The 14,076-nt window shown below is 41.4% G+C and overlaps 1 protein-coding gene across 2 annotated transcripts; it reads left to right on the top strand.

Annotated features, from left to right (window-relative positions):
• Nucleotides 1-72: 72 nt before the first annotated feature.
• On the top strand, nucleotides 73-10,823 carry mgat1b (alpha-1,3-mannosyl-glycoprotein 2-beta-N-acetylglucosaminyltransferase b). Of its 2 annotated transcripts, none has more exons than XM_044052416.1 (3): nucleotides 73-716; nucleotides 3,971-5,119; nucleotides 6,781-10,823. In XM_044052416.1, the coding sequence occupies exons 2-3, from the start codon at nucleotides 4,256-4,258 to the stop codon at nucleotides 7,480-7,482; spliced, it is 1,566 nt and encodes a 521-aa protein (XP_043908351.1). In that variant the 5' UTR covers nucleotides 73-716; nucleotides 3,971-4,255; the 3' UTR covers nucleotides 7,483-10,823. The 2 variants fall into 2 exon arrangements, with proteins under 2 accessions (XP_043908351.1, XP_043908352.1); XM_044052417.1 differs by lacking the exon at nucleotides 73-716 and adding an exon at nucleotides 724-1,386.
• Nucleotides 10,824-14,076: the final 3,253 nt, after the last annotated feature.

The following is a 14,076-nucleotide window of genomic DNA, read 5'->3' as shown; positions in this document are numbered from 1 at the left end:
ATTGTCTTAGTTGTTTTGTGGTCTTTTGTCATTTTTTATGCTCTTGTCACTGATGTTGTCACTGTTTTTTTCTAATTTTAAGACATTACAGTCTTAAAGTTTCTAGAGTTACGAATTCTCACCATGCAAACTTGTCAACAAATTGGCAGATGTATTCATTTATTTATTGTTTGTTGGTGAAATGAGGAGGAGGACATGTTGTTAGGGCTGGAACTCGGGGTCACCTCGGTCACGAGTCAATAAACCGGAAGTGTACGTGTGCTTAGACAGATGAAAATGCTGTCATGAGAAGAGTCGCTCGGTGGTGGAGGAGGCAGCTGGACTGAGAGAAAGTGAAGCAGCAGAGAGTAAAAGAATTACTGTGATTCCACCACATGCCACCGGTGCTCGTATACCGACGCTACCGTTAGCAGACTGTGTAGCCTGCTAACCGTAGCCGCCACTGGGGATGGAGAGGAAAAGAGCAGAGCTGCAGTGGGGCATCAAAATAATAATGTGAGCCAGGGGCGGCGGTGCGGGCAGCAGTGGAGCCGCTGTGGACACACACAGATACAGTTATGTGCTGTGAACGTGACGCCGTGGAGAAATGGAAAGGGTGGCTTCAGCAGCTAACGCTATCTAGCCAATGAGAGCTAGCCGCCGGTCAGTGCTGCTGCAAGTCTCGTGTCCTTCCAAGATGCACGCGACACCGCGTCGTTCAGAACAGCGCGTGAGAGGTGAGTGGGGCTGGGTGGTTTCGGACGAGACTGTTCGTTTAATTCAAATAAAACCGTCCACTGTTCCTGCTGCTTGACCGTTAGCCTGCTAGCGAACGGCTAGTTAGCTTCATGGCTTGGTGTTTAATTAAGGTTGAGCTCCAGGTGCTTTTGTAGAGAGGACATTACTCTGTGAACGTGCCGCGTTCGAAACCCTTTATGTCCTGTGCTGTTCATTAGCGGATAGTTTGGCGGTGCACTAGCTTGTCAGTGACACCGTCCGTATGTGAAGCGTAACAGCTGGGGACGATCTCGGTTGACAGGACACCTGCTGTGGGGAAGAAGCATGGACGCCTGCATCAGCAGAAAGTAAATGGCCTTAAAATGTTGGCAGACTGAGACGTCGCTTGTGTTTAATTTGCACAGTGTATTCACATGAATCAGGAGCTCAGTGTCTGAGTGGGTCTGTGCCGCAGACTCTGATTCTCATCCTACCAGTCAGCTCCACGTTGTCAGACAGAGCAGAGGGAGGAGGGGGTTAAAGAAAAATAGAGTTTCAGCTGGTACAGTTGGAGAAGGAAGCAACAGTTCCCATCCCCTTTTTTTCCCTGTTCACACTATCAGCTCCTCTTCTCTGCAGTGCAACTTAATACAGTCGCAATGGAAGGACTGTGGGCTGCTCTGAGCTCAGGTATGATCACTTTTAACCTTTTGTATTTACACAGCTATGGAGTTCACTTTCTCGTGGACACAGCCTTTTTAGGATTGTTTCTGCCTCTCCTCACTTCAACAACTTTAGCTCATTTGACTGTGTTCTAATTTTGTCATCTCTTACTTATTTTCATAACCGCAAGTTACACACTCACTTGACTTTTCAGTAGATACACACCCTAAAACCTTTTTGCATTGTTTTTAAATAGTCCAAGAGAGGTGTTGATTTCACTGGTTGACAAATGGGAGGATGTAGTTTCTGGTCTTGTTGAGCTGGTTTGCATTACACAAAAGTGGTGTCACTGTTACGTAGCCTGCTCTGACTGATACCACAAAAGACTTCGTTAAATTCGAATTTGTAAAATCCAGGAGGCAGGAGTGCAACACCACAAATGCCAACTGTCGCAAAACACCAAAAGAAGACAGAATTTGTTAAATGCCATTTGTCAAACTGTCTCCTTTCACTGACATATTACTAATCTGTAGACTAAATGTGTGTGCTCTACGTATGTATAATGTACTTATAATTACATTCTAGAACAGGCTGTATGTTTTATAAATATCCCAGCTAATTTGCTGTCTTCCAAGTAGACAGTCTCTTGACTACTGGTGTATAAAAAAAAACACAAGATGAACTAAAAATGAGGCTACGTTATCAATAAACAAAATATTAAATAGGAACTGTTTTAACAATGGATTGATTCTTTTCAACATTTTCCTCTTTAAGAAAATTGAAAAAAAAAAACTGCTGTTTTTGACTACACAGTGAGTAAGAGTTTGGCAAATGACCTAAAATGTGTAAATAACAGCTGTCTTGGAAATGCTAAAATCCTGCAGCGAATCAAGCACAACATTTTGTGTTTTTTATGTTCTCATATTAAAACTGCACATTCTCTCCTGACTCACAACCTTTTTCACTTCTCAAACATGTTACTGCTACATACACTGTCAAGTGATGGCATTACAATAAAATAATAGTCCAGTATTTATAGTGCCATAGTCTATGTAACAGGGCAGTGAAGCAGAGAGAGACATCCAACGCTAATCAGAGCATCTGTTTATCACCTGTGGATAGACAAACATCTATCCTTACAAGGTTATTGCGGGCCTATATTTATCGCCACTAATTGGTTTAGGCTTTTCTAATACCGAGCAGCTCCAGGAGAGGATTTAATGCGCTGTTCTTCATCCTCCACTCACTCACTTCTTTCATCCCTCCATTACTCCACAGAAACAAAGTAAAGGTCTTTTTCCGTTGACACTCGTTTTATTTGACTGGAGGCCTTTGTGTAAGCAACTTTTGAACTGGACCGTTTGTTGGACTGTTTGTTCGTGGGGAGGTGGACCTTGACAGCATGGCGTAATCTCTGCTAATGATGTGTATACTGTATAAACAGACTGCTTATTTTAAAGTTCATTTCACCCTAATTACTGCTAATTACTTGTTAACAGCGATTCTCCTGTGTCTTCTCTTACACAGTGATTCAGCTTTGAGTGTTTAAGCGTGTCCTCGTATCTCTGTCAGACAGCATGTTGCGTACCAGGAACGGATCAGATGTCATCAAGATATGCAGATGATAAACCTCCCTGTGGATGGAATGAGATTATTGATTAAACCAGAGTTATATAATGGTCAGACTTATGCGAGGTATTGCCAGGAGTGTTCTAAGAGACTTTGAGGCCCTTGGGCAAAAGGAATTTAAACAGTCAAACGCCCCTTAATTGAAAGCAGTAGCCTTTTGAATTCAGTTTGTTTGCAGGAAGTGTAATTGACTCAATTCATCATTTTAATCATAACTTTTTAGGCTGTGTCGTCCAATTTCCGACACAGGAACTCGGAGCTAAATTGAAAAGTACTGGGACTTCTTTTTCATTAACACAGCACTGCTGATCAGGGTGGAGCTTGCAGCGCTGCATTTCTGATTTGTTGGAGCAACTGTCACGTTTCGTTTCACCTACTAAAGCAGCAAATGGAACCATTTAATTTTTTACCAGCACTCACATACCTGGCTGACCAATCTCCACAACCGCACGTAAAATCCACTCACATTAAATGTCCAACAGTTCACATGTTTCTAATTCACTTTCTTATCACAGCTTGTCTCTTTAGAGCAGCACAACATGAAAGTGGTGGAAATGTGTCTTTTAATCCCATTAGTTGCCCAAAGTTCCTCCTTTAATTTCTAGTAAAACTTAAGATCAACTTTTGCCTTTAAAGTGGAATTTGAGGAATAAAGTGATGTTTTCTCTCAGCCATTAATATAAAGGTGGGTGTATAGAGCAGCTGTATGTGCCCTGGGAACTTGACCCCGCCCAGAATGTATTAAATGTGTGTCTTCTTTTTATGTTTAGTGAAATGTAAACTTCTAGAGCCCTTAAAATTATTATTTTTCAAAGGAACCAGCATTAACTATTGACTAAACACAAGCAGCTGCTCCAGGTCACTGTGGTTCATTGAATATGCAGTGTCAGCTTACAGGGCCTTTTGTATCTGCTTGGTTATTATAATGTAGGAAAGATTCCATTCTGCTGGTGATTTAATTTCCTCTGTGCTCTGTTTTCAGGATGAAGGCTGAAGGATAGCATCGAGAAGTCAGTGTCCGAAGCGACCCCACGTCCCTTTCCTCCACACTTTCTTAAACCCAACTCTGCACTTTGATGGAGTTCATGAACAGTCCTGCTGATGCTCTTCTGACCCAAAGAGGGGATGATTCTCAAATGTGAAATATTATATTGAGACTGGATGTCACCATCATACCCATCAAAGATCACCGCCTCTGTAGGTTTCTCAGTCTGGTTCCAGCAGTATTTTTCACGATCCCGTCCCTTTTTTTTAGCGTGATTGGGCCATGGTTCGCAAGAAAGGTTCTCTTATACTATGTGGTGCTTTCCTGTTCGTTGCCTGGAATGCTTTGCTTCTACTTTATCTTTGGGGTCGCCCTCCCATCGGCCGCCCCGGAGAAGGCGGGGGAGCCGAACCAGGAGGGAACGGGGAGTGGGAAGTGGGCAAAGGAGCCCATGCCAACCTGGCCGGCGAGGTGATTCGGCTAGCGGAGGAGGTGGAAGTTCAACTGGAGACCCAGAAAAAGCTGCTCAAGGAGATTGAAAGTCACAGAGCATTGTGGGCTCGGCAGAAGGGCGTTGGCAAAAGACAGGCGGCTGATGCAAAAGAAGCGAAAGATGACGTTAAACCCCCGCCATCAAAGCCGCCTCCTCCTCTCGGAGATAAAGTAGATGACAAGGCCCTGGCTGTAATACAGCATACACAGAAGCCCGTTCACACAGTAGCTCCAGACTCTAAGTTAGAACAGCACCAGTCCAATGAAATAAAGGAAGAGGTTGTCGAGACGAATGATTTACCGACATCTGCTGCCAGCCCAGGAGTCGTCATCCCTATTCTGGTTATTGCCTGTGACAGGGTGACTGTAAAACGGAGCCTTGACAAGCTGATACAGTACCGCCCCTCTCCACAACTGCACCCCATCATCGTCAGCCAAGACTGCGGCCACGCCGAAACCGCCCGCGTGATCGGCTCGTACGGCGACCAAGTGACGGACATACACCAGCCGGACCTGTCGGACATCAGAGTCCGCCCGGAGCACAGGAAGTTCCAGGGCTACTACAAGATTTCCAGGCATTACCGCTGGGCTCTCAACCAAGTGTTCAACACCTTTTCCCACTCCGCTGTCGTCATTGTGGAGGACGACCTGGAGGTGAGCGCTCTCATACCTTTCACCCTCGTGCCCTCACATAACCATGTGTCACAGCACACCTTAATATGCCTGGTAGCTTTAATCAAACAGCCTACATGTTTACATTTCCTGTTTCATCGAAGTTAAACCAGTGGACATGACATTACTTTGTAACTATGCTCCCTGCGGTAGGTGCCAGTGCATAGGTTACTGGTGATTAGAGGAGCTTCCCTGGAGAGAATTTGCAGTAGCTGCAGTTTATTTTCCGTGTCGATGACAGAGAATAACAGACATCAAGACATTGGAAATCGGAATTAAAACATCAGAGTGAACGTTTGGCTGCTGTAAAAAGTGCCTCGGTAGCATGAAATAACTTGGAACAGGAAATTCAGAGTAATTCTAACTGTGACCTAGACAAACTGTGTCCTATAAATCAGCTATAATTTTGTCAGTGAGCGGAGGAAAATCTTGGTTCTCTTACGCAACTGTTTTCCAGTATTTTCCTCTCCCTTTATTACTCACAACTCTGGGACTGACTCACTTCATTTGCTTAGATAATCTCTCTTTTCACAGAACAAGATTAAAGTTTGTTTTGCCTATGTGACCCTCCTGTGTCCATCAATACTGCATCTACACAGACAATGTGTTAAAACTCCTGCTCCACTGTGGTGCCTTGTATATTTAACAAGATGCGTCAGGGTTTGGTTTTTTTTCCATTTGAACTTAACTGATGAGGCATCAGTAGTCCTTTTGTGTTGTGATGTAAATTTGCTGGGACATAAATTCCAGTTCCCAGTCGGGTTAGGCTGTCTTAACAGTGAAATAAAGTGGTGAACATTTTCCCAAGGTGCTGTAGACTCCAGCAGATGACTTTAATTTGTTGAGACTTGTGTCTGTCTGGCAAGCCGGTACCTGTTGATGGCAGTGTGCTGGTGTCACGTGCAGCGTAGTTGGCACTGAAGAGACCTCACAAAAAAAACCCAAAGTGTTTTGTTTCTTTGTTGTTTTTTTGACAAGTACAAAATAAATTGCTGGGGTTTTTCTAGCGTAAGGCAATGAAATAAAATGCCCGGCCAGAGTGAATAGATTCTCTGAAAACAGGAAACGGCACAGATGTGAGTCTTCAAGTTAACATGTTCAATATTAAACTGAAAAAAAATGTCAAAACCATGAATATCAGAAAACTATTTGAGGGGAATTTGCAATTGTAACTCTTTTAGAGCTGAAGCTCTACTGAAGCGATTACTTAATTAATCGACAACTACTTTTTGATAATCGGTTTGAAGCTTTTCTTGAATGTGAATATTAATTTCTTTGCTCTGGATAACAAAGAAATCATTAAAAGTTAATCATTTTGGTTTGTGGACAAAAGAATACATTTGAGAACGTCATCATTTCCAGGTTTGACGAATACCAATCAACATCTTTTAAGGTTTTCTGATATTTTATGGACCAAACGATTAATCGAGAATATAATCGACAGATTAATGGATTATGAAAACAATCGTTTGTTGGAGCTCTAAACTCTTTGCTTTTTCTGTTCATCAAGCTCACGGCAATATCACGATTCTGGGGACAATGCATTTCTTTTTTTCTTTTTCTTTTTCTCTTCTACAAGTTATTGAGAATTCCTTTCCTCTCGTGAATCTCACCTTTCTGCGTCTCTCTCCTTCCCCGTGTAGGTGGCACCGGACTTCTTTGAGTATTTTCGAGCCCTGTACCCGGTCTTGCGCGCCGACCCGACCCTGTGGTGCGTCTCTGCCTGGAACGATAACGGCAGGGACGCCTTGGTGGATCCGGCCAAGGCCGAGCTCCTCCACAGGACAGACTTCTTTCCCGGACTCGGCTGGATGCTGCTGAAGGAGATGTGGGACGAGCTGGAGCCCAAATGGCCCCTGGCCTTCTGGGACGACTGGATGCGTCAGCCAGAGCAGCGCAGGGAGCGCTCATGCATCCGGCCGGAGATCTCGCGGACGATCACCTTTGGCCGTAAAGGCGTGAGTTTAGGTCAATTCTTTGACCAGTATCTTCGTTACATTAAGCTAAATACTCAATTTGTGCCTTTTACCAAACAAAATTTGTCTTATTTGTTGAGAGAGAACTACGATGAAAAGTTTATCAAAGAGGTTTACAGCGCACCACTGGTGAAAGTTGAGAAACTGCAACAAGGAGGCAGCTTACAGGGCCCCGGACCGTTCCGGGTGCAGTACTCCAGTCGGGACAGTTTTAAAGTCTTAGCCCGAAATCTGGGCGTGATGGACGACTTAAAATCTGGAGTTCCTCGCACCGGTTACAGGGGCGTGGTCAGTTTCCTGTACCGGGGCAGGAGGGTGTTTCTGGCTCCACCAGAGGGATGGACGCACTATGACATCAGCTGGAGCTGAGGGTCTCAAATCAGACAGTAACAACACATGTGAATTTGGTTGAAGAGGAGACAGAGCCCGAATCAGAGGAACTCTCTCTCAGACCAAAGAAAATCAGCAGATGCTGTGGTTCATAAAGAGACTGACGCAGCACGGACGGACGACGCTGCAACACCAGTGGAGCTGCGAGATCAGGTCTTCACCCGGGCCGCCGCGGTGGGGAAGCTTTCTAAAGTCGGGTGCTCATTCAGGATCAGTAGGTCCAGAGCCACACAGACCTCAAGTGGAGCTCCAACATGTAGGAAAGGAAGATCACACCCTTAAAAAAAAAAAAAAAAGAGCTACTATTGGCAACGTGCCTTTCTGTATGGGCCCACTTTCGTTTGTTTTTATTTCTGTGAATATTGGCCAAATATAGACTCAACATCACACCACACATGGGAGGTTCGGAGCGGAAGTGTCGATGAGAAGAAGCCGACGAGATGATACTGCATAATGAGGGAGCCGCACACAAACAGAGTGATCATTATCCGGAACAAAAGAAAACACAAAGATGTATGCAATGTGGGTCACGTGGAAGGAAGGTGCTGAAATTGACTCGAGACATTGTTTGCATTTTTCTGTCTTAATTAGAAGCAGAGTCGTGTGCAAAAGGAGAACGAGAAAACATCCGCAGAGTTTTAGGTGGTAAACAAAGGCCACGTCACAGGCCCGATGGTTGTCATTAAAGAAGAAAGGCTTCTTTATTAGTGATACTGAGCACACGAGGAATCACATGAGAGGCAGACAGCTTTGATCCAGCTCTAACTACACATGCACCAAATCTGGATTTATATATATATCGGCTCTCGAGCTGCAACAATTAATCAATTACTCAATTGCCAACTGTTTTTGATTTATTGGTTTAAATAGTTTTTTTTAATAAATAAAAAAAGTTCTCAAATTTTGATTAGCTTCTTAAATGTGAATATTTTCAGTTTTTTTTGTTGCTCCATTTAACAAAGAAATCATTCACAACATTTTGAGGGTTTGTTTTTTTTAAACAACGATCAACATTTTTATGGACCAAAAAACAAATGGATTAATGGAATAATCGTCAGATTAATCGAATATGAAATTAGTTGCAGCCACTGACACCGATACTGACGCCACAGCTCTTTGTTTTCTTTGATTTTATTGTGAAAGGTTCTTCGAGACTGAAAGTGTTCACGTTGCCAAAATTCTACTTCACTCTGTCCTTAAAGTTCAGCTTTTGGAACGTTGTTTGAACGGAATAAGAATGCAAAGACTAACGTGAATAATAACATATTTATGATTCCTAACAGCCATGAATCTGGATCAGTCTGTGTGTTGGTGAAATCGGAGTCCAATATCCAGTCCGTAAATTTAGTCAATATTGTCTCCTGATGCAGATATTGTATTGATCTGATCTCTTGCATCAGTGTATCATCACCAGCTCATGATGTCTTTGGGTTGTAAATGTTGAATATCTTCACCTGGGCAAATGAAAACGATACAACAGTAACATTATTTCACGGTGAAGTTCAGCGAAACTTTAAAGGTACAGTGTGTCAAATTTAGCAACATTTGAATGTCCCTCGCCCTTACCTTCCAAGTGTGTTGGAGAATCTATCTAATCTGTGTCTTTGACTGCATTACAGTTTGTCCATTTTAGGCCTTTGAAGAAAAGCCACAGTGATCCAAAATGACTCGTAGAGCCGACCCTGCTGCAGATGTAAATATTAAAGGCTCAGTCTGCGGTTATGAAAAAAGAATTAATATAAACATAAATGCACACAGTGATTTTAGGCCCTCACAGCTTTGTCCAATGGAAATTTTATTTTTTAGATCTATATAATCATCTTTAACCTCACCAAATCTTACACAATGTCCCCAAAAGGGTGATTTGCTTCACATGTAATACTTAATAAAATAGAAATACAACTCGGTTCAAACGACACAGATAATCAAACATGTGACACATAGATTAAATAAAGTCATTAATCAGAGTTTCATAATTAGTTTAATAACCCTTCTGTTACCATCCTGTCGTCGCCCACACGTAGTAACTCCTAGGCCGTTTGTTATATCTAGAAAATTCAAAAACTATGGACTGTCGATTTGTCCAGGGATGTTACCCCGCCTTTTGCCCTATGTCAGCTTATGTGGAGGATAAAGCAGTAGCAGACAGATGGATTGATATTGGAAAGCAGAGAAATGGAGCTTAGCGCCCATATACTTGTCACTACGGTAGCCCCTCAGGACTTCCACGGAACGACCGTCCAATCACGGACGAGATTCACAAGCGCGTTGCACGTTTGTGACAACGTCGGCTTCTCAGCACCGTAATTCCTAAATGATTGAATAACTGCCAGATATTAAAAGTGAAAGTTATCTTGGGGGGGGGGAAACAAGGGTCAGAAGCACTCACTCATTGACACATTTTCTGACCATTCTACAGCCATAAAATCAGAAATGAATTCATGCAACCTCATTATCATGATGGTCATACAAGGGTAAAGTGTCTCTGAAGAGAGACACCGGGTTTATTCTGTGCTACTGCAGTAATATTATGTTCATATCTCTTCTGTACTACAGTCAGGCTCCCAGAAATTATTTGGATAACAGCAGTTTTGGTTTGACGCATATTGAGGCCGTCATGGTTCCATCTTCATCAGGGCTGCAGCGATTAATCGATGACTGAATGAATCGTCAACTATTTTCAGATTTCTCCGCTTCTTAAATGTGAACAACAGTTTCTTTGCTCCATAGAACAAAGAAATCACCAGAAAACATTATTTTGTCAAGGTTTGGGAAACCCCAACCAACGTTTTCTGGACCAAACAAGAACTCCATTAATCAAGAAGCTGATTAGTTAGTTGCAGTCGGTCTTTGGTTCTCCAGCTCCCTGTGGCTGTGTTCAGAAGGTTGTGGACTCCTCACACGCGTGTGTGTCTTTGCGTCTAAACCGGTCTATTGAAGGAAATGATTTAACATGAAGGATGAAATGACGAAATTGTCGAACGTGACGTTCTGAGCTGCGAATGAGATTCAGTCATGATGTCACTGATAATCACTCTGAAGCGTTGTAATTACATGACTTCCAAACCGTTGTTTGGTCAACTTAGGTTTGTTGAAGAACCAATGATTGTTTTGTTTTGTTAGATTTTTATTTGTTTGTGCACCAGAAAGGCTAAGAAATGATTATCACTGTACTGTAATTAGTGTTGGGAGTTTATCAGCAGGATTGATTGATTGATTGATTGATTCCCATGTCTGTATGGTGATGTGTAAAACCACTGCCTGATGTGTTTATAACTTTAACACAGTATAAATAAAAATCAACTATTTTGATATTTGTCCACATGTGAAAGGAGTCTCTCTGTCATTGTAGGATGATGTGAACTGTACAACCGTTGAATGGTGAGTTTAATCAGACTTATGTTCAACACAAATACTGCAATTCTCTGGTTATGACGAGTGTTTAGAGATGGCGTTCGCGCAGTACCGCTCCTTTTTTACATCGTCTCCTTTTACTTCAGGGGACAAAGACGGAGGAGGAAACCTTTTTAAGTTGCACGTAAATACACTGATTATTGTGGGATCTAGAAAAGAAAGATTAACCCTGAGAACACAGAGCATTTAGGCTGCTTTTATAAGAAAGTATAGTATATACTGAGGCTCGAAGACTGTGAAATATCTGTGAGTGTCTTATATCATTTTTTTCAAAGTTCACTTGGCTCGTTTTTATTAACAAAAAATTAACGGAAAAAAACTGTTCATTGTGACTTCTGCACAATTATTGCTTCTTTATATCACTACTTGGAATGTGTTGTAAAATTTGTCATAACTTTGACTCAACAACACATTAGATGACGCATTTTTTAAAGCCTGAATATGATGGGATAGGATGTCCATATAAGGAGTTGTGTATTCTTCCCACAGCAAGGGTTAAAGACCAGTACCCTGTGTGCAAAAGACATCATGGTCGCAAGTTCAACTCCACCCCTGGCTGATTGTACTCAATTCCCTTGTAAGTCGCTTTTGGATAAAAGCGTCTGCTAAATGACATGTAATGTTAAAGTTTAATGACTGGTTAAATCCGATTTTATTGATTATTATATGTGAAATAAACAGACGCCGAAAACATACAAATGAAGGCATAATAAGAATAAAACAGGATGAATGGAATTAACAAATGTTAAGTTTTAAACCAATTAAGCCCCGCCCCTTCTCAATCCCTTATTAATTAACATATTTATATTTAATCGGCTTCATCATTTTTTTTTAGAGAGCTATATGTTCATTATCAACATAATATATAATTAATAAATACATATATATATATACGTGTATATATATTAAATCTTAATGCAACAATGCATCTTGGCAAATACTCTTAACCCCAGATTTTCCTCTGGCGACAGACAGGCAGAGCGTGTGAAACACATGAAATACCAGATCAAACCACATGGGGGAGTGGATGCTACAACTGTGGGGGTGGATTCACAGCGCTGAAGATTGACTGTCAAGTTGGATCACATGACAGTCTTATGAGTTGCAGTTGTGTGAAAGGCATGCATATGTAACATTGCAGGAAACTAACTAGTGCATACATCACTACTTTTTTCTTTTTTTGATGTTTTTGTTTAATTCTGCGTTTTTGTTTTATATTCTATCATCACTACCCTGCATGTCCTGTGCATATGTCTGTAAATGAGTGTGCACTAATTTGGGAAAGGGTTTGACCAAAAAAATATAAATGAAGTTCTTTAATTGAATTACCTGCTGGGGGGATGTTTGCTGTGCATTATTTTGTTGGTAAGTATTAAGTATTAAAAATAATTTTAAGTATTTAAGTCTAAGTCTCCATATAATTGACCAGTCAAACTGACTATGAAAAATAAATGTATCAAAATTTGAGTGATAAAAAAGAAAAATAAATGTCTCAAACATATTGAGCCAAAGAACTGAAGAAGAGTCTTGGTTGAAACTTGTGTTTAGTTTTGGTTTTTAAAATGTGGTCAGTCGTTCAGTTTCAGGAACCAGCTTGAGATATCGACACTAGCTAGCTTAACTGCTAGCTAGCTAGCAACTCTGAGTTAATAATACTAGCTAGCTAGCAGTTAAGCTTGCTAGTGTCCATATCTCAAGCTGGTTCCTGAAACTGAACGACTGACCAAGTTTTTAGTCCCGGTAGTTTCACAAGAGTCTTCTTCAGTTCAATATGTTTGACACATTTATATTTATAGTCAGGAACTAGCTAGCAACTCTCTGACTTAATAATAGTCTGAGTCAATACTCTCTTAACTGAACCGCTAGCTAGCTTAACTGATAACATTTACACCTACGATATATTTAAGGAGAATATGAATGCGCTTTTATTCTGCATGTTAGAGCAGTTACATTGGGCGGAGCTGTGAAAATGTGCCACCTGATGTGAGTAATTAGGCACAGGTGTGCTGCACAGACACACTCGTGCTTTTTTCACATTATAAAACAGGTCAACTTCAAGTTGTGATGTATTCTTTTTTTAAAAAGTACAGAAGAAGAACAGGAAGCAAAACATGTTCAACTACAGAACATTATTAAGCTTTTTTTCTGACTGAAAGCCCATAGAGAAAATCAGTGGGTTGTTTTTTTTTAAATTTGCAAGTAAACCGCAGCTGCTTATCCACCGCTGCCTCGTTGAGTAAGTCTGTGTCACTTTGCTCTTCACTGTGTAAATCTGAAGTGAAGTGTTTCAAACACCAACAATAGAGTAACACTAGTAAAACTGCAGTGTTTTAATATAAACAAATGTTATTGTCTGTGTTTCTCAGTAAAGTCATGTTCAGATGGCGTCTCTCCCAGCAACATTGTCACACTGCAAACAGGAAGTGATTTGTCACGAGGCAACAGCAGCCTCCATTTTGAACTCCAGGAAGAAGATACAGGTGAATGTTAATACACACGTGAACACACACACACGCACGCACGCACGCACACACACACTATTTTCACATCTGCACAGGGTGTAATACTTGACTAGTGCAATACTTGCACCCATAGTTTAGTTTAGTTTGCGCACACACATAGCTTAAAGACAAACAGAGAGATATTCCAATGTGCCAGGAGAGGTCAAGAAGCTGCATTTTCTTCATAAGGAAACAAAGGAAAGAAGAAAACAAAAAGGAAAACTATAAAAGCTATAACAAATACACACATGGACAAAATTGTTGGTACCCTTCGGTTAATGAAAGAATAACTTGAATCTGACAAAAGTAAAAATAAATAAAAATTCTATGAAATGTAACCAATGAAAGTCAGACATTGCTTTTCAAACATGCTTCAACCAAGCATTGAGGCAATCACTGCAATCAAACGATTCCTGTAACTGTCAATGAGATTTCTGCACCTCTCAGCAGGTATTTTGGCCCACTCCTCATGAGCAAACTGCTCCAGTTGTCTCAGGTTTGAAGGGTGCCTTTTCCAGACAATTTGTTTCAGCTCCTTCCAAAGATGCTCAATGGGATTTAGGTCAGGGCTCACAGAAGGCCACTTTAGAATAGTCCAGTGTTTTCCTCTTATCCATTCTTGGGTGTTTTTAGCCGTGTGTTTTGGGTCATTGTCCTG

Source organism: Solea senegalensis, linkage group LG20, assembly GCF_019176455.1.
Source record: "Solea senegalensis isolate Sse05_10M linkage group LG20, IFAPA_SoseM_1, whole genome shotgun sequence".
Taxonomy (NCBI): Eukaryota; Metazoa; Chordata; class Actinopteri; order Pleuronectiformes; family Soleidae; genus Solea; species Solea senegalensis.
This window is presented reverse-complemented; position numbering and strand designations above follow the sequence as displayed.